The sequence below is a fragment of the Cariama cristata genome, unplaced genomic scaffold (genome assembly GCF_000690535.1).
Source record: "Cariama cristata isolate BGI_N322 unplaced genomic scaffold, ASM69053v1 scaffold9947, whole genome shotgun sequence".
NCBI lineage: Eukaryota > Metazoa > Chordata > Aves > Cariamiformes > Cariamidae > Cariama > Cariama cristata.
Window position 1 is genome coordinate 29,340 of NW_009624932.1, and position 19,127 is coordinate 48,466.

General features: G+C 38.6%; 1 protein-coding gene across 1 annotated transcript in view; it reads right to left on the reverse strand.

Annotated features, from left to right (window-relative positions):
* Nucleotides 1-2,740: 2,740 nt before the first annotated feature.
* The window catches only part of TLK1 (tousled-like kinase 1), a 45,779-nt gene continuing 29,392 nt past the window's right edge, over nt 2,741-19,127 (reverse strand). The window contains exons 12-20 of the mRNA XM_009703387.1: nt 18,924-19,021; nt 15,556-15,637; nt 15,179-15,270; nt 15,003-15,092; nt 12,200-12,369; nt 10,914-11,049; nt 6,902-7,013; nt 6,504-6,611; nt 2,741-3,520 (exon numbers count right to left, since the gene is read on the reverse strand). Coding sequence (XP_009701689.1) covers nt 3,344-3,520; nt 6,504-6,611; nt 6,902-7,013; nt 10,914-11,049; nt 12,200-12,369; nt 15,003-15,092; nt 15,179-15,270; nt 15,556-15,637; nt 18,924-19,021 — 1,065 coding nt within the window. The 3' untranslated portion in view covers nt 2,741-3,343. The remainder of the gene's footprint in view (nt 3,521-6,503; nt 6,612-6,901; nt 7,014-10,913; nt 11,050-12,199; nt 12,370-15,002; nt 15,093-15,178; nt 15,271-15,555; nt 15,638-18,923; nt 19,022-19,127) is intronic.

The window sequence follows — 19,127 nt, forward strand, 5'->3', positions numbered from 1 at the left end:
GGCTCGGCACCTCACGCACCCGTGACTCGCATACTGAGAGGGCTCACGGCTTTGTGGGCTTTTGAAAGCCTAATTATGCAGTGGTTTGCTCACAGCCGTAGTGTGCGCGGTCAATAGCGCTTGGGCAGCTGGCCAGCAATGTGATGCTCTTCCAGACTTCTTGTGAGTGTTAAAAACACTTTTTAGAAAATTAAAATCTTAACTAGCCTCCATTAAAACAGCATCTATCAACTACGGTAGACCGTTACAGGTGAATAATGTTCCACACTGAAATCTGAACAACTGCAGTGCAAACACAATAAAATAAAAGTGCCAAAACATCACTGTTTTCCAGAAACAAGCCAACCATTGTTAACTCTGTTGCAATGACCTATAGCACTACAGTCATACTTAAAAGTGCAGAACTTCTCTTACAGTCACCTCTGTTTCATACGTAGTTTTTTTTTTTAATTATACAGCAATGTAGTATTTTAGCATCTTCCAGTAAATGAAGAAATTTTAAAGTACTTATGAATTTAAAGTGAAGGAAGCCTTTTGTTTCCAAGGTTCATTAAAAACTGCCTGATGAAGTTTAACTTCGTTCATTTTGTCTACCTGCTGCTAAATCAGAAGAGAATTTAGGAAATCTAGTGGTGGATGACACGCGACGAAATAAGTAAAATGTGCATGAAATACAGACAGAACAATTGACGCATGAATTACCTAGGAGCGGATCAGCATTCCTCCATGAGCAGCAGTAATCTGGGCTTCCAGACTCGTCCTCAAGGGTACTTCTATCCCAGGCACAAATTGCTGAATGCCAGGCACCAAACACACTAACTCAGACGTCTTCTTGTAACCACTGAATGATTCCACACGGGGATAGAAAATGCTTATTAACAGTACTGTAAGATGCTAACACAAACACAACTGTGTGCAAACCTCACAACTTTGATTCAAAAGATGAGATGGTGACTCTCCTTTTCTTTCTTGTATTTCTACACGAAACTTTGTTTAAATTGAGCGTTTAGGTTTCAGAAACATGTATTTGTAAAGCTGGAGTAAGTGCCATGTATTCAGCCACAACAGCCTACTCCCAGATGCTAACAATAGGAAAAACAAGTCTGTACGTAATTACTGCAATGGATAAACCCCCATATTTTTAGGTAGCTGTAAAATTTCTGGTTACTTAAGTAGTTCCCTAATATATTGCCAAACTTCCCTTTACTAGGGGTAACCATAATACATTCCAGATAAAGAAAGATACAGTTAACACAATCCTCCATCTTTTCCTTAGGCAAAACATTCTTCAACTTAACTTCCAGTATCGACACATGCACAATAAGAAGGAACGAAATCTAACGTGAACTTACAGCTGTAGCACATTCTCCTTGAACCCTGTACTCGGTCTCACGCTGTAGAGGGTGAAAAGGATGCAGTCCCAGTACTCTGGTGTAATGTAAGGCAGAAGTCTATTTAAGTCTAACTTTATTCTACGAGCTAATGTTATTCCACAGTTAGGAACTCTATAAGGACTCAGTGAAATACTTGAAGTTGTTTCTGTGAGGTCTATTCAGTGAAATGATGTTTTGGTTACTTCATTAGGACAGACATTTTAACTTTCATGGAAGCCTCCCCTTTCACCTCCAATGTTACTTTAATTATTCTATTATTGGCCTTTTGTTTGTAATTAAAGAGCGTTTGCTTTAAATAGCTAAGAGCAGCACAGTGACATGGTTAGCTGATTTGCCCTTTGTTGAAATCTAAGAACACTCAATGAAAACCTTGAAATTTCAACTGTCATTGTTTATTACTGTTTTGGCTACATTCTCTACAATTTCAGCAGCATCTTAAAGAGACAGTTAATGTTTCTTTATATACAATGAAAACAAAATGGCTTGCAACATCAGAAACAAGAGCAACAGTTTAACTGTACAATACTAAATGAAAACCTGTGGTAATACAGCCTCCTTTTTCTGCAGCATGGACAAAATTACATATAGGTATTCAGCGTCAAGAATGGGATAGTAAAAAGAATAGTGAATGGGAGAGAGATACACTGTTCTGAAAAATAAGTTTCTACCATACAAGGCAGTTAGAAAAAGTTTCACATTTTAAAATATCTGTACAAGCCACAAGAAACATTTCCTTGTTGATAGGAACTTCCAGAAATAGAGAATAATCATGAGTGACTTCTACATCTAGTATCCATGCGCTCTGCAGGTCGAGAACGCAATAAACTGACTTGGAGAACTGTACTGTATATTGCCAACACAGATCTGTGTCACATGCCTTGATTGTTCATGAATTACCTACTCTTAATCTCTCTGTAACGTACAGTTGACTTGCACCTTAAGGAGGTCATTTGATTCTTTTGCAAAAGTAAAAGCAACATCATTTAGCAGCAATTAAAAGCGCCTTGAGGGAGACTTAAAAAAAATACAATATCCAATTAGAAAAAGCCATACTTTAAACATTTGTACAGGAATAAGTTGCTGAAATTTAACTGAAAATGTGACATCTGTACAACAATTTACAATAGAGCTAGAAGGGAATTTATCATTATTCCTGCATAGAACATTATACACGACCTGTTTGCATTTGGTTTCATTCTGTTGCTTGCTTTTATCAGAAGCCTGGAAAGTTTCACAAGATTCAATACCACAGCAAATATAGTATTTTTAGAAAATTGAGTCTATTTCAAAATTAGCAATCTATTTGAGAATTAAGTACCAGGAATTCCATATCACCCTTCCAATCTAAATTCAGTGAATCACTACCACATTTTTGGAGGTACAAGCCTGAGTTGCCAAATAAACTACTACAATTTTATCTGAGGAATCTGATACAGAACATATCTTTGACCATCTCACACTCCTTCCTTTGGTTTAAAAGATCAATGTCTTGGAAAGATGGCAGTTTATATAGTTTATAACCAGGCACGGAATTTTCCCTGTGTTTTCAAATTTGCTCACTACCCTTTTTTATTTAAATAATGAAAAACTACCCTTCATGTTAGAACTTTCCAGTATCAACCAAATGTACTTTAAGTATTAAAAAGATTATTTACAATGTTCCCCAGAAAAAACTAAAAACCTTTTCTTCAGTCTTAAACACAGTATACCTGTTAGTGTGTAACAGGCAGTGTCATCCTTCAATGTTTAAAGGTATTTTTCAGAAGGGTACATTTATTCACAGTCCATGATCCATTCCAATTATACAAATGACACTATGCAGGAGGACTTCAGTCTGAAAACACAGTTATCAGATTTGTCCTGTGTAAAAACACTCAAATGCTTTCAAGCTCAAGTCTGCATCTGGAAACTACACAAAGGTATCATGCCATTCCTCGGTTGGAGAAATTTCAGTACGAAATAATGCTTGAAGTAGGTGGTGTAGGGGATGCTGCTAGCCCAGTCATATGCAAGTTTCCTGAAGAATTTGATCTCCTCATATGAGGCAGAAGATAAGGATCATTAGCCAGCTGGTGGACATCAAATCTATCCTCTTTTCGGTATGCTAAACAACGTCTGATAAAGGCCTAGAAAAGAAATGTAAAAAGTTACAATACCATTCCAAATAATGATGTCTGCTTACAAGTGAATATGCATGTCCTCCTGGATAAACTAGTTTCTAAACAAATTCTTCTTCTTATGTCATTCAATTCAAATGACAGTGTAACATTTTACTACTGATTCCAATGACAGAGTGTAATGTAACAGGAGAAAAAAAAAAAATCAGCAAATTAACTGGCTTCAAATAATGACACTTCAAATATGTATTCCCATGTTTAGGAACTGTATTTAGAAGTAAAACATCAGCATCTCACACAATTAGAATTCTGCATGTGTTATCCCTGAACAGTTTAGTAAAAAACAGAAGCAAATGTCAGAGGATTGAAAAAGTAGAAGGGAGCTCCAGAGAGCTTCTAAAACCACTCAGCTGTATGGTAGATGAAGAGTAGATAGAAGATGCAAGGACAGAATTTCAATGCTTTAGTTGACCTTTGGAAGCAGGCATTACCACATGAGCCACGACGGAAGAGAACAAAATGTGAAATCTGAGAATGGTGGTTGCCATGTCCAATAGTCTATTAGTTATTTAATGCCTATTTAAGAAACCACTACCTAGCTGGAACTCCTTTCCTAGAAAAAATTCAATCCCATCTGCTTAAAAATATCTAATCAATTGAAAAATTCTGTAGCTAGCTTTAGGGCTGTTCTTGAGGTTCATATGATGTATGCCAATCATTCTGTGCTGAAAGTTTCTGTCAAGTCTTATGTCTAGCATACACAGAAAATTTGGTCTCCTGAGAGCTTGGGCTTCAACATCTAATGATAGAAAATCCTTATTATTGCTACAGAACTGATTAGCACATCATTACTTAATTTAAAAGGATTGCGTATCTTTTCTTTGATAAATCTGTTCAGCTGTTTGTTCCTTGCTCCAATTAAAAACTGGAGATTAATGGAAAAAAATCTGTGATACAAGTTCCAAAGAATCCTGCTAGAATTTACTTCTACCATTTACATATCCAGCATGAACAAGGTACAAAATAGAAAACATGCACATCTGTTAATATTTGTTAATATGTTCTTGGACATTATGGATTTTAATCAAATTCTTCTCAATAGATCCTTCATAACAAATGAATTGTTAAGAGTTGTTTGCAAGATCCTCAGAGTAACAGTTTGTGTTTAAGACGTTTGTAAAATACTTCATGCTTCTGTGGCACTGTAGACACATTACTGTGATGCAAAGGAGAACATTGCACAAAGCAGGAAAAAGTGATGAGGATCAAAGGACAGTTACAGTCTGAAAACTAACATGTCATTTCAGGTTCCATATTTATTTCATCTCCATGTTTTCCAAATCAGAATTTCAGTTTACAAGCTGTTCTTTTCCAACTGCCAGGCCTATAAATCTGAAAGACAGTTTGGATTCTATACAGTCATCATAAACGGTCTGAATTTACAAGTTAGTCTGAAATTGTTTTATAGCATTTCCACCAGAGAATAACTTCTCCCTCTCTCTTACAGCTATCGTGACAATACTAATAAGACTGGAGAACACCAAAAGTTTATTTTATCTTTCAAACAAACAAACAGAACATGGAATACACAGAGAATGTAAAATAAGTTGCCAATTCTCCACACTGAACTGTCTCCTCTTTCTCGACATCCTCTATGTGAAAACTACTACTGACAAAAAAATGCAAAGTTAAAAGACAGGGATATAAACTGTTAACATGTAATGTTGTCAGTTGTATGAGATGTGTTTGTCAACTGCATGCAAGGGACACAATTTGTCCAAATGGGGGTGAAAAAACAAAAACAGCAAACAAAAAAGTCAACCAAAGAAACCCCAACCCAACAGTACAAACTGCAATTCTTCAACCAAATTCATAACCTTAACTGCAACTCGCTTACTAACACTACTTTTAGAAAATACAACCAATGGAAATATACCACAAATTGTACCAGCAGGTTTATGTACCCAAAAGACGTACTTTCTTGGGAAGTTACAGCCTCTAGAAATAGGTTTCCTTTACTTTTAATCTTTAGAAGCTAAATCTTAACATTCCTAATTTTTTTTTTAGCTTGCATCCCAAATCTAAGTATTTTTGATTAGTTGCTGAAACTTGAATAGGCATTCTACCATCTTGGCATTTTTTTCCAACCACCACATCTCTACTGCATCTGGCTATGAATATATCTTTCAAAAACTGGGACAGTTTTATAAACAAGTAACACATATATAATGTTTTCTTCCATATTCACAGAATTGGATTTGTGTTACGGATGCTCACAGCAGCAATCATTTGGGAAATCACCTTAATCTGTTTCTGAATAGCTAGTCTGACCAGAGGAGTTTGATACTACTGATGTTTCAAAATAAGATTTTTAAATACAGGAAACATTGCCATCCACACCTTTGTGGTAGATCAACCATTTTGGCAGTCTTATTTCCTGAACCAGCATCAACGTATCTTACAGATTCTTAATCTTAAGAATTTATGTTTCTAAACTCAGTTTTGAGTTAATACACACATACTATGACCTTTCAAGGGGAAGAGTATTAGCACGCATATCCTCCAGGTATTTGGTAGTCAAAGAGTTCTTCAAGCCAATAAGGCTGTAGAGAATAACATTCACTATTTTCAGAAAGAGCTTGTTACTGTTAGCAGAAGTATTTCAGAACTCCTAGTGAGACAGCCTGAGTGAGACACATAAGTTCCTCTGGAAAAAAGCAAAGCAGACAATTTTTGAGGTGGCCTACTTTAAAACCGCTTGCAAATTTTGGGGGGGGCGGGGGGGGGGAAATATTCTCACTTTGAAGTATACAATTTTAAGAAGTCCCACAATAAGTTTTCTTAAATGAAACAAAATAAAAATACTAGTTCTCCATTATGTTTTCCTACACGTTTAGTTACTACGTCCCACAGCATTCTTCAGTTAACAGCAATTTTACAGCCGAATCCTTGAATGTTTTAACTGTTACTCAGAGATTATACAAAAAGTTACCTTGGCTTCATTGCTTACAACAGGTTTGACAGGGAACTGAACTTCTGTGGCTTTTAATATTGTATTTTCTTGTAAGATATCTTGCTGTGATTGATTGTGGCCAAATGGCTGAAAAGTAAGCACATGATTTTCTTCATGAGAGTTATCCAACTACTTTGATGTCATAAATATTTATGCTATAGTCAGTTGCTGCAGCGCTAATGCAAACTGCTAACTATTCTGTAAATAAAAAAGTTTCAGTCAAGATTTTCTACATTTCTTGCAATATCAATGCACACCACCAAAAAGTAACAAAAGTAATTTTCCATGTAGATTCATGTCTTTATGACTATAACTCAGAGTCTACTGGAAACTGGCATTTACACTAAAACTCTAAGATTTTCAAACATCTTCCTTACCTTTCTACCATAAAGGCATTGGAAAAAGATTACTCCAACCGACCACACGTCAACCTTATTAGAAATCTTTGGTGGCTCTTTGCCAACTACAAAACACTCTGGAGGCAAGTACCTGGAAAACAAAACATGCATCTCAATGTTTGCAAGTAGATGTATGGCATCACTAGAACTTGTTCAAATATCAAATTATACAAATACTTCACATACACATCTCAGATCTTCTGACAACCGTACAGTTGCCTTACAATCACCATTCCAACACCTTGCACATCCATCGAAACTGACATTACAGTTTTCGTATAGTCCGTCAGTCAAACAGAGGGTCTATTTCACAGAATCACAGAATGCTTTGGGATGGAAGGGACCTTAAAGATAACCTAGTTCCGAACCCCCCTGCCATGGGCAAGGACACCCAAGGACACCACAGGTTGCTCAAAGCCCCATCCAACCTGGCCTTGAACATTTCCAGGGATGGAGCATCCACAACTTCTCTGGGCAACCTGTTTCAGTGCCTCACCACCCTCACAGGGAAGAATTTCTTCCTACCTAATCTAAATCCTCCCTCTTCCAGTTTAAAGCCATTGCCCCTTGTCCTGTCACTACATGCCCTTGTAAAAAGTCCCTCCCCAGCTTTCTTGTAGGCCCTTTTTAGGTACTGGAAGGCTGCTATGAGGTCTCCCCCGAGCCTTCTCGTCTCCAGACTGAACAACCACGACTATCTCAGCCTGCCTTCATAGGAAAGGTGCTCCAGCCCTCTGATCATCTTCTTGGCCCTCCCCTGGACTTGCTCCAACATGTCCATGTCCTTCTTGTGTTGGGGACCCCAGAGCTGAAGGCACTACTGCCAGGGGGAGGGGGAGGGGCGGCAGTCTCACAAGAGCAGAGTAGAGGGCAAGAATCCCCTCCCTTGACCTGCTGCTCATGTTGCTTTTGATGCAGCCCAGGATATGGTTGGCTTTCTGGGCTGCAAGCACAAATTGCCAGGTCACATTGAGCTTCTTGTCAACCAGCATCCCCAAGTCCTTCTCCTCAGAGATGCTCTTGATCCATTCTCTGCCAAACCTGTATTTGTGCTTGGCGTTGCCCTAATCCAGGTTCAGGATCTTGCACTTGGTGTTGTTGAACTTCATGAGTTTTGCACAGGCCCACCTCTCAAGCCTGTCCATGTCCCCCTGGATGGCATCCCTTCCTTCCAGCATGTCGACTGCACCGCACAGCTTGGTGTCGTTGGCAAACTTGCCGAGAGTGCACTCAATCCCGCTGTCCATGTTGCTGCCAAAGATGTTAAACAATGCTGGTCCCAATACTGACCCCTGAGGAACGCCACTCGTCACTGGTCTCCACTTGGACATCGAGTTGTTGACTGCATCTCTTCGAGTGCGACCATCCAGCCAATTCCTTATCCACTGAGTGGTCCATCCATCAAATCCATGTCTCTCCAATTCAGAGACAAGGATGTCGTGCAGGACAATGCTTTGCACAGATCCAGGTAGATGACGTCAGTTGCTCTTCCCTTATCCACCGATGTTGTAACCCCATCGTAAAAGGCCACCAAAGTTGTCAGGCACGATTTGCCCTTAGTGAAGCTACGCTGGCTGTCACCAATCACCTCCTCCTTTTCCATAAGCAACTTAGCACAGTTTTGAGGAGGCTCTGCTCCATGATCTTCCTGGGCACAAAGATGAGATTGACTTGTGCTTTCATACAAGCATAAATACTAACATTCTTATTCCCTAAATCACTAATGAGAACTTTTTTTTCTTTTTTTAATATATAATTGGGATCTTAGGTTAAATATGAACCACCTTCATCTATCAGAGCAAGAAAAGATGAAAGTCATACAGGGCATTGTACAGCAAGGTCTGGTTAGGAATCAAAGATAATGTAGATGTGGTTTAAAGACCCTTTACCTAAGTTTTTAGTAAGAATGATGATGTTAACCAGAGGAGCATATGGTAGACAAAGATGATTGCTATTTCCAGTCCTATAATCTGTAGGAAGCCATACTTAAAGAGCTGAAAATTGAGGAAGTTCCTGTGCCATTCCTGAATTACAGAAGAACTAGTGAAATGGAACCTCCTTTAAAAGACAAGCAAAACCTCTCAAACATATCAATATGGGGGCAGTTAAGTATTATTGACTGTAATATCTACAATTGAAAAAGGCATAAAAACTATTAGAGCAACTACAAATCAGACATTCTTTCATCAATAGCATATAGGGCTTTTAAAGAAATTTTGAGTAAGTATTTGTGGAGATGGAAATAAGCAAAAAAATGAGATAAGAATGCATCACAAATATGAATTTCACACAGTATCACAAAATCTCTTCTGGAATACTTGTGTACAGTTCTGATTACAACAATCAAGAAAAATGAGCTTAAAGTGATGTAAGTGCAAAGAAAGCTATTAAAATGATCTGAAGAATGGGAAGCCTGCAATTCAGGGAAAAAAAAAATTGAAGACTATAAAAAACACCAAGGAGCAAGTACTAGGAAGGGAAACAACCCACTTCAGGGAGGACAGTGTTGGCGCAGGAACAAACAAGTATAAACTGGTCACAAATAAACAGTCTGAAAATTAGAGGATTAGGTTTCTAATGATCAGAGAACTGAGGTTACAGAACACAGTTCAAATCAGATTACTGGGGCCAAAACACAAACTAAATTTAATACAAATGTCTGTAAGTTTACAAAAGAGATTATGGGACCTAACTGCCTGGGAAAAGCAGGCAACTGGACCCAGTAACTGAGGAAATCCCTTCCAAGACCATGCTTCTGATAGTTTGTGCAATATGCTCTACATAGACTCATCCCTCACCTCAAACTCACTCACAGTATTTCCCTCCTTAATGAAGATTTTGGGCTAAGAGAAAACATGAATTGGAAATGCAGAGATTCATCATCAACCTGTAATGGTCACAGACCTTTTTTGATCTCTTAGTTTACAGCACCACTAGTGCCTGTGGCTTTTTAGATGAAATCCAAAGGCCAAAATTTTTTGACATAAATTCCTACAATAAAATATTATAATTGGTGTTTAAATAGGTAAAGCATTAAAAAGAGCAGCAAAAGCCTAACACTTCTAAAATGCTTCAACTTGAATAATTGTCTTTCCACAGCATGTGCGCAATGGCATTTGTGCAAGAGTATGCGTATTTGTGTTCCTAAAGGCAAAAACTTTATTATGTGCAACTTCCAAATATGGGAAAAATTGCAGCGAAATGGGAATGATATTGGTTTCTCTGTTTAGAGTTAGGTTTCAGCTCCTGACTCTTGATCTTGCTACAGGCAGAGTGAGGAGAGAAAGAGCAAATGAATTCACAATAACCTGACCAATACAGGCTTTCTATTCCACCCACCCTGACACAGCTACCATGCACCCAGGCTCAAAGAGCTACTCTGCCACGAAGAAGCTGCATCTTTAGAGAGCAAATTCTAGAAACAGCTTTTCTGTAAGCAATAAAATGTTTATTGTCATTCCTATTCTGTAGGCAGCTCTAGAACTTCAGGTTTTTGGACAAGCATGCTAGTGCACACAGAAAACAAATAACAGCTGCTGAGCTGTCATTAACCTTTAGGATGGAAGAGTAAATACTTTTTTGTCCTAAGAACATTACCTGCTGGTAATCCCTGCTCTAAGATTTCCAAGGACTAAGCACTCACACTTAATCATCATAGCTCTGTCAAACATCTTCAACCACCTGCAGCCAAAGATTAAACACCCACTTCTTCAGGGAAGCCATGTTTCTAAATCATAGTGATTTTTAGACAGAGATATATAAATATATATATAAAAAATAAACAACACACACTCACACTCTCTTATCTTACTTGTTATGTTACCATTTTAACATTTGGGAATACCAACATTCACAGTACTGCACAAAAATATTTGTCATCCATATTAATATTTTTAATCCTAGCTCTCTCCAAATTGGCTTTATAAAAGAGCATTTATGAAACCTGAACAACGACCCAGAGTCTAAACAGCAAAATGAAACCAGGCATTACCAGTAAGTTCCTGCTCCCTGTGAAGTTAAATCCATTCCATCCACACCGTAGCTATCATCATCCATTATTTTGGACAGGCCAAAATCAGTAATTTTTATTTCTCCACATGCTGTTCCATCTACAAGAAGGATATTACCTATCCAGGGGGAAAAAAAAAAATTACCTCAAAAAAGCTAACAGAATGCTTTATTTTCAAAACCAGATTCAATTTTCATCAACATCTAACTTCATGAGGGGTAAATGGCAACTTTACATCATCTTTATATCCTCAAGTCTAGAGTAACTTGACTATGACACATTTCAGTGCAGTCTCAGGAACTCTAGGTTATCATCATCATCTGAAATGGCTCCCTCAGCTGGGAGCTGGCTGGACAGCAAGGAAACACCAAAGTGTAGTGAGGAAAACACCAAAACGTTGCAGAATACTTGTTACAATGAAGTTTCATATTTTTCTGCCCAGAACAAATCCTACACTACAGGTTTCAGGGTTTGCATATGCCACAATACTGTGCCAATAAATTGCTGCAACACTACGAATCTTACTCCATGTGTTAAAATTGTACAACAATTTCTTGATATAAAAGATATTTGAGTAAGTTCCTCTGAGAACAAAATCTAATGAGACTACTAATACATTTTGTACAATTTCGTAATATGAGAGAAATCTATATGAACAATTTATTACACAGCAGCAAGCAAACAGGCTTTGAAGTGTAGCAGATTAAAATACATGAAGAATACAAGCATCATTCATGCAAGGTGGTAAAACACAGGCCATGGAATCAAGACAGAATACATTGTTTATGACAATGCTTATTATTCATTGTAAAGAAAACTTTTGTAAAGTCCTGTTTTGAAGTGCTTGTGCTGGCATACTGAAAGTGATTGTTCACCTATTTCAATTCTTTACAGGCTAAAAAAATACCCAAGGGGAAAATTATTTACACATCAGCATTCCATGATGATCAGACAGGATTAAGACAACTAATGATCTTATCTGCTTATATTGCTAAATACCAACGTATGTATCTATGTGCTGTATATATTTTTTCTACAAATTCAAATCAAAATAATACAAAGTAGAAAACTTACGAAAAACATTTTTCCAAAGAAAAGACAGACGATTTTGGCAATAAAACTAGAAATAAAAGTACACACTTTTTTCAGTTGTTTACAATAAGCCTGACATACAGAAGATAATTTTGGTACTTTCAGGCATGAATTACAAACAAAATAAAGGATTAAAAAAGTAGATTACATTTTCAATCATAACATTCCTTATTTACCTGGTTTAAGATCATAGTGTATAATAGGGGGCTTGATCTCATTGAGATACCGTAGTGCATTTACTATTTGCATTACAATGGACCTAGCTTCCTTCTCTGACATCAATTTATGTTGTTTGAGATAGAAATCCAAGTCATTGCCTTCACAGTATTCTAACACTGTGCAAAACCTAGGGTAGAATTCAGAAAGGCAAAATTAAATAATGTATCAAACCGCACAATCACAGAGACATGACAACCTAGTTTGATACTGGCAAGTTTAAGAATGGCTGCCTGAATACTAAACTACATGAAAGAAATTGTTATTAGAACACATGGCATAACTATTAGCTTATCAAAACTGACATCAATCAATCAGAACATTCATGCTCACTGTACTGGTTCTGCCTCGAGTTAATTTTCTTCACAGTGGCTAGTATGGGGCTGTGTTTTGGATTTGTGCTGGAAACAGTGTTGATAGTTCAGGGATATTCTAGCTATTGCTGAGCAGTGCTTTACACAGAGTCAAGGTCTTTTTTGCTCCTCACCCGACTTGACCAGCGAGTGGGCTGGGGGTGCACAAGGAGATGGGAGGGGACACAGCCGGGACAGCTGACCCAAACTAACCCAAGGGATATCTCACACCATATGGTGTCACGCTCAGCATATAAAGCTGGGGAAAGAAGGAGGAAGAGGGGGACATTCAGAATGATGGTGTTTGTCTTCCCAAGTAACCATTATGCCTGATGGAGCCCTGCTTTCCTGGAGATGGCTGAACACCTGCCTGCCGATGGGAAGCAGCGAATGAATTCCTTGCTTTGCTTTGCTTGTGTGTGGCTTTTGCTTTACCTATTAAACTGTCCTTATCTCAATCCATGAGTTTTCTCACTTTTACTCTTTTGATTCTCCTCCCCATCCCACCAGGGGCGCAGCGAGCGAGCGCTGTTTGGTGCTTAGCTGCCAGCTGGGGTTAAACCATGACAGTCCTCTTTGGCACCCAACATGGGGTTCGAAGGGTTCGAGATAACTACAGATTTGAGTGGAATGTGCTAGATTGAATTTATAGCTGTTATTGCTGTTTAGCTATTAATCAGCAGGCTTCTGTGCTTGCCATGGGGCTTGCTTGCCTTACTGTATATTAGAGTCTAGTGCTCATTAGTGGCTGCTTTCTGCTTTTGCTGCTTGCTGTACTGTTTATCATCTTACTCTGCTGGGAACATTTTGGTAACAGCAATGGCGATGCACCTGGGCTGGCAGTTGGCCAGGGCACCGCTGCTCTTTCTGTGCTGCTCTACTGAACATGATGAACTCCGGTGTGAACTCAAGCTGGAAGGGACTGTGACCCGTGGATGAGTCCACACAGGAGCAGGACACTCCAAAGCACAGGCCAGAGCAGGTACATGTTTGAAGCACCTGTAGCTGTGGTTATGTCTGCTGCAGCAGGTATACCTCTGAAAGGTTTGTGGCCCAAGGATAAGTCCATGCTGCAAGCAGGTACACCTTGAAGCATCAGTGGCTGTGCATGAGGTCATGCTGGAGCCTCAAGGCGTGTGGCCACGGATAAGCTCACAACAGAGCAGCTACACCACCCCTGGAGGGACTGCAGCCATGGGTAAAGCCATGTTGGAGCAGGTTTACTTCTGAAGGGACTGTGGCTGTGGGTAAGGCCACACTGGAGCAGGTGTATCTCTGAATGTATTGTAGCCCATGGAGAAGGCCATGCTGGAACAGCTGCACCTCAAAGTGACTGTGGTTATGGATAAATTTATGCCACAGCAGGTATACCTCTGAAGAGACTGTGGCTCATAGATAAGGCTTCACTTGGAGCACGTACACCCTATGGGACTGCAGTCTGTGGATAAGTCCAAGGTGAAGCAGGGGCAACGGACGGAGTTCACTGCAATGTTAAACCCTATGGTTTGGTCCAAAAGAACCAGGAGTGGAGACTGTAATGGAAATACATTTAAATTGTTCTAACCCATGATCTGAGTTGCATGTTATAGGAATTACTATAGCAGGAACCACCTGAACCAATGGAGAAGAAGCCTTACAAGAAGCAGTTCAAGTGCAGCAGTGACTCAACCTGAGCTGGCTTTGGTGCCCATGTAACACATCACCTCTCCTGTCCTAAGTTACCACTGTAATAGAAGGAGCCCAAAGTCATGGAGTAAATGGACATTTTGTGAACATTTTACAGACATTTCATGGGGTGGCCCATAAACTAAGGGAATGGGATCTGTGTATTGTATCAAAGGATGGGAAGGGGGGTGGTGGGTAATGAGAATGTATTGGATAGTGTGGGACCCGAGCATGATGTAAATGGTACGGAGTAAAGGGTGGAGAACATGCTGGTTTTGTCTGGGGTAGAGTTAATTTTCTTCATAGTTGCTAGTATGGAGCTATGTTTTTGATTTGTGCTGGAAACACAAATAATGCTCCTGATGTCATTTAGTCTTGGAAACTTGTCTATACTACAGCAGCCTTTTCGGAGCTGCCCTGCAGCAGTCCTTGCTCTGCCCAAAACCATTACAGCACTGCACATCCTTTTCACCATCAGGACATCTTGTAGGGCTTGCTAGTCAGGTGCTGTAAAACATTGTTTTCATCACTTTACAGAAGGCCTGCAATATTTAGCTGAGACAAAATTCTGCAACTAGTGTGTGTTGGTTTTTTTGGTTTAAGTCCCCTTAAGGAAACCCTAGATGCTTTGGTTGAAAGCAAGAACTTATTATTTTTGTTCAAATACTCTTCACTTCTGTTTATCTAACACACAGCACTAAAATCCTTGCCGAGTTCTAGAAAGCGTATCATTTTAAGTACTTACGTATCTGTATCCAGGGAGAAGTAGTCATATAGTTTAACTATCCGGGGGTGATCCAGTTCTTTGTGTATTCTATATTCTCTGCAGGCATGTCTAAAAGAAGATGGATACATTAAGCTTCTACAATCAATAAAATGCTATTCAATTTAACATATGAAGCGTAAGTCATTAATATTTACTTGTGGTAGTTTTCTTTCTTTTCATCCCTCCAGCTTTTGTTAAGCTGGTGAATCTTCACAGCAGCATATCTTTGTTCATAAAGATCAAAAGCCTAAAAAAGAACCCCACAAATATGGGAAAGTTATAACCAAAGTGATAAAACTAACATCCAATAAAGAGAGGAAAAAAATTGCCATGTAATTCACAAGTCTATTGACAAGTCTATTGTAATGCTACCTCCCTCCACAGGTTAATCGAAGTTTGCTTAACCAGTGTTTCAAGAGTATACCACATTACAGCCCTTCTGCTTATTTAGATTCCCTCCCTCCTCCCTCAAATTAAATGGACAGATGTACATGGCTCAAACATTAGATTTAGCAGACCCAACACACTCTACCTTGTATACTTCACTGAAGCCACCTCGGCCAAGTAAGTGGAGTAACAAATACCGTTCATTCAACGTGGGGTGATCTTTAAATCTCAACAGAAAAAAAAAAAAGTCATTTAATTCTATTGGAAGTATACAAATAGAGTCTAAAATGTAAACCTTTTAGTATTACTTCTCAAACGGAGCTTTCTTTTTACTAACAATATATAATACGCTGAACAATATTACACCATGTGTAACCTTATGGCACAACTATACAAGATGGCCAATTTCAGTACTTTTTGACTATTTAGTGTACAAACACTACCACAACACCATCCTCAAATCAGCCAATTCTGGCAAACTTTTTGTTGTTTTTCTTTATTTTTGTTAGGATAAGAAAAGCACCCTTAAATTTAAACATGCGTGATGAGGGCCCTCTGTCTGTTGTGCCAAATTTTAGAGAAGTGTCAAACTTTAGCTTTCTGGAACAGATGAGGAGGATATTCTTCCAATTTCACAGGAAACATGACCAGACCTGTTGTACATACCTGCCTCTTCTTAACAAAATGGATTTTATATAACACTAAGAAGTTAACAAATAACAAACAGCAATATGGGGAAAACACATCGAACGACTGAATATCTGCCCATACTCTAATCAAAAGCAAGAAGAAAACACTCCTTCCAAACACAAAATGATGCTGCAGGAGAGAGAAAAGGAGTATACTCTCTCCTGAAATGTGCAGAAGACAAAATACAATCCTTCCATCCAACCAGGGGGAAGGGAGGTAAATACCCATCACAATTCTAGTGCAATGATGAGACAACTATATTCATTAATCCAGGGACAGCTGTCAGTTATAATCCATAGAAAACTTTAAGGAAGGGTTTAGGACTAGTCTGCCAATAGGTCATCCCATCCTTCCATGTTCTCTACAGTTTTGGAGGTATGGTCATAGATGTCAAGCATTTGAGGGAAGACGCATATTCTTGCTTACTGTGCCCCTTTTAAACATAAACCTTTCCTCTTCCTCACTATGAAAATACATATTTCAATGCTAAAGACAGTTTAAAAAAAAATCAGAAGCAGTAATGCACTCAGCGCAGAAGAAATAACAAATTTAGAGGTAGCAGTTGATGTCATGTGACCAGCCCAATTCTTTAAAACCACACACAACAAATTTAGATTTGTATTTTCTTGATCCTTCTATTACATGTATGCCTCTAGCAGGGCCAACCTTGTGAACCGTACCACCTTCCCTCTTCACTGCTGCTTCTGCTACTCTGTGTGGTTCTCCATGGCCCAGAATCTGCACCTTGCAGGTAGCCCCAGCATCACTCACATGGGTTCTAAACCCAGACAGGGAAGCCTTAACCTACACTCTCAACCTGTCCTGTTATCCCACCGCAGTTGTAAAGAACATATGCAGATGTACACGTTTACCAATCTCTAAACTGGGCAATATTTCTTAGTCTTCATTGTCGAGGCTGGAACGCTGAACAGGTGAGTTTGCTGCCTACTTTACATTTGGGATGTCTGGGGAGGGCATACATGGGTAGAAGGACATAGAGGGGAATGTTGCTAGAACAAGAAAGAGGGCTCAGCTTTGCACCACAGCTGGAAGCTGAAAACCCAACAGGATTTGAGTCAGGACCCAATGGCTGCTTTGCTTCAGAACCCTGTCCCTTATCAAATGGCCAAGTTGCCAAGATGTGTTAGGAAAGACAGCAGGGGCTATAGACCTAGATTACTTCTCCACTGCTTCTGTCTTCTGTGTTACGAGTGCAAGCTGCAGCTTGGCCGCTTGGTAAATCCTCAAGTCTAAACTCCTACAAGCACACAGTTTCAAGCTTTTTGTTCTGTACCATAAAATGTGTCAACATTGACTGCAGAAGAAAAAGCAGTGAAGCTGCACTATTCTGCTGGTCCATGTCCTGTAACTGTTTTCAACTGGACTGTAGTTTGGACATCCTTTGCCCAACACATACAATATATACACAGTCAAAGCCTGTAGCATTTATTCTTTCTTGTTGAAGGACTCCTTTTTTTTAGAGAAAAAAAATAAAAATTTTCTAATGCAAACACTGAAAATTAAAAAAGGTTCTCATTTAAACTGCAAAGAACTGCTTGCTCATTTGTTGTAGGACATTTATTTTTAAAATAAAATATTCTGCCATTGAACTGCAAGAATAAACACCCATTATTTTTCATATCCAAAACACAACACCAATTTAGCTATCAATTAGCACTTTTGCCACTTGGTAACAAAAATCTTCTGTATTCCTGCAGGGTAGGTATGGGGACGATTAGAACAGTTAAGCACAATTTCGCATCTTGGTGCTTTAAAGTCTCAGTGTAGATATAATTCTATTGTGTCTAAAAAGTAAAAAATAAAATCCTGAAGTCTTAAGGCTACTGTTTCATAAACATTTACTAATGAAGAAAGAAAGAAGTCCAATCCCATCATCTCCTTCTCCTGCTCCTCATCCCACCCTTACACTGCCCTCTCTCCTCATGGAAGCATAAGCATTGTGGCAACTGGGGCAAAGAACTAGACCAGGAAATTGATCTGGGGTTAAAATTAATCCAGAAAAAGAAACCACAGGAGCTGGTTTTAACTTGGATCAATTCCAGCATCTGTTCAGTAAAGAAATGCCATTGCAAGCATGTGAAAGGAAACAGGGCAAGGGCATAAGTAGTCAGGGATAGGCAGAACCAGTTCCTTTTAAGCAATGGTACCAGCTTAAAGCGCTGGTGAAACTAGTGTTAGCATTTGTGTACGCTATCATGGAAAACAGACTAATTTTTTTAGTTACATAATTATTACTTTTAAATCTACACAGTAATAGTTAATATTAAACAATGATTTAACATTATGATATATTGCCATGCAAGCTGAAGTAGAGAGTAACATTTAACATAACACAAAAGACTTTGAATTTGTCTTTTTCCTACTAGGTACCTGTACCTAGCAAAATAACACTGCAATAAAACCAAAACTAATTTTAACTGCATCACAAAATTGCTGCTGTTGCATCAAACCTCCCTGTCATTTCCTTGCATTATTGTCAGCTGAGTGAATTGCATTAGGTTCCCTTGCAAGTATTTTTTTTTTAGCCTAGTGATAAGGTCTAGCAAGTTTTAGTTCTGTACTATTATAAGCTGTGTATATATGTTATTTCTTGCATATTCAGTAAAACCATTAATAAGTTTATCAAATTGTAAGTAATTCTATTTTTTAAAAAGTTTAAATAAGTTCGTGTTTAAAATATATACATAAACAAAGAGAACCAGAGAAAAATCTATGAACGAGCCTCTCCTCTGTAGGTAAATTGTGATTTTAAAGCCTTTTTTTAAAAATAGACATGCAAAATTAAGACAGTAAGTCTCTTACTGTGAATTATCTTCATTATTTATTCTTTTCAGTTCTCTTATGTGAAGATTCCTAACTCTTTCCAAACGTTCAAGTTCTGCTTGTATTTCAGCTTCCTCCTGCAAATAAAAAGAATGAAAAATAAAAGCTCATTTACTCCCCATTTGAAAAGGATATTTTTACCCCTGCATCAATACTAGCGGTGATGGAGGAACATTACATTAC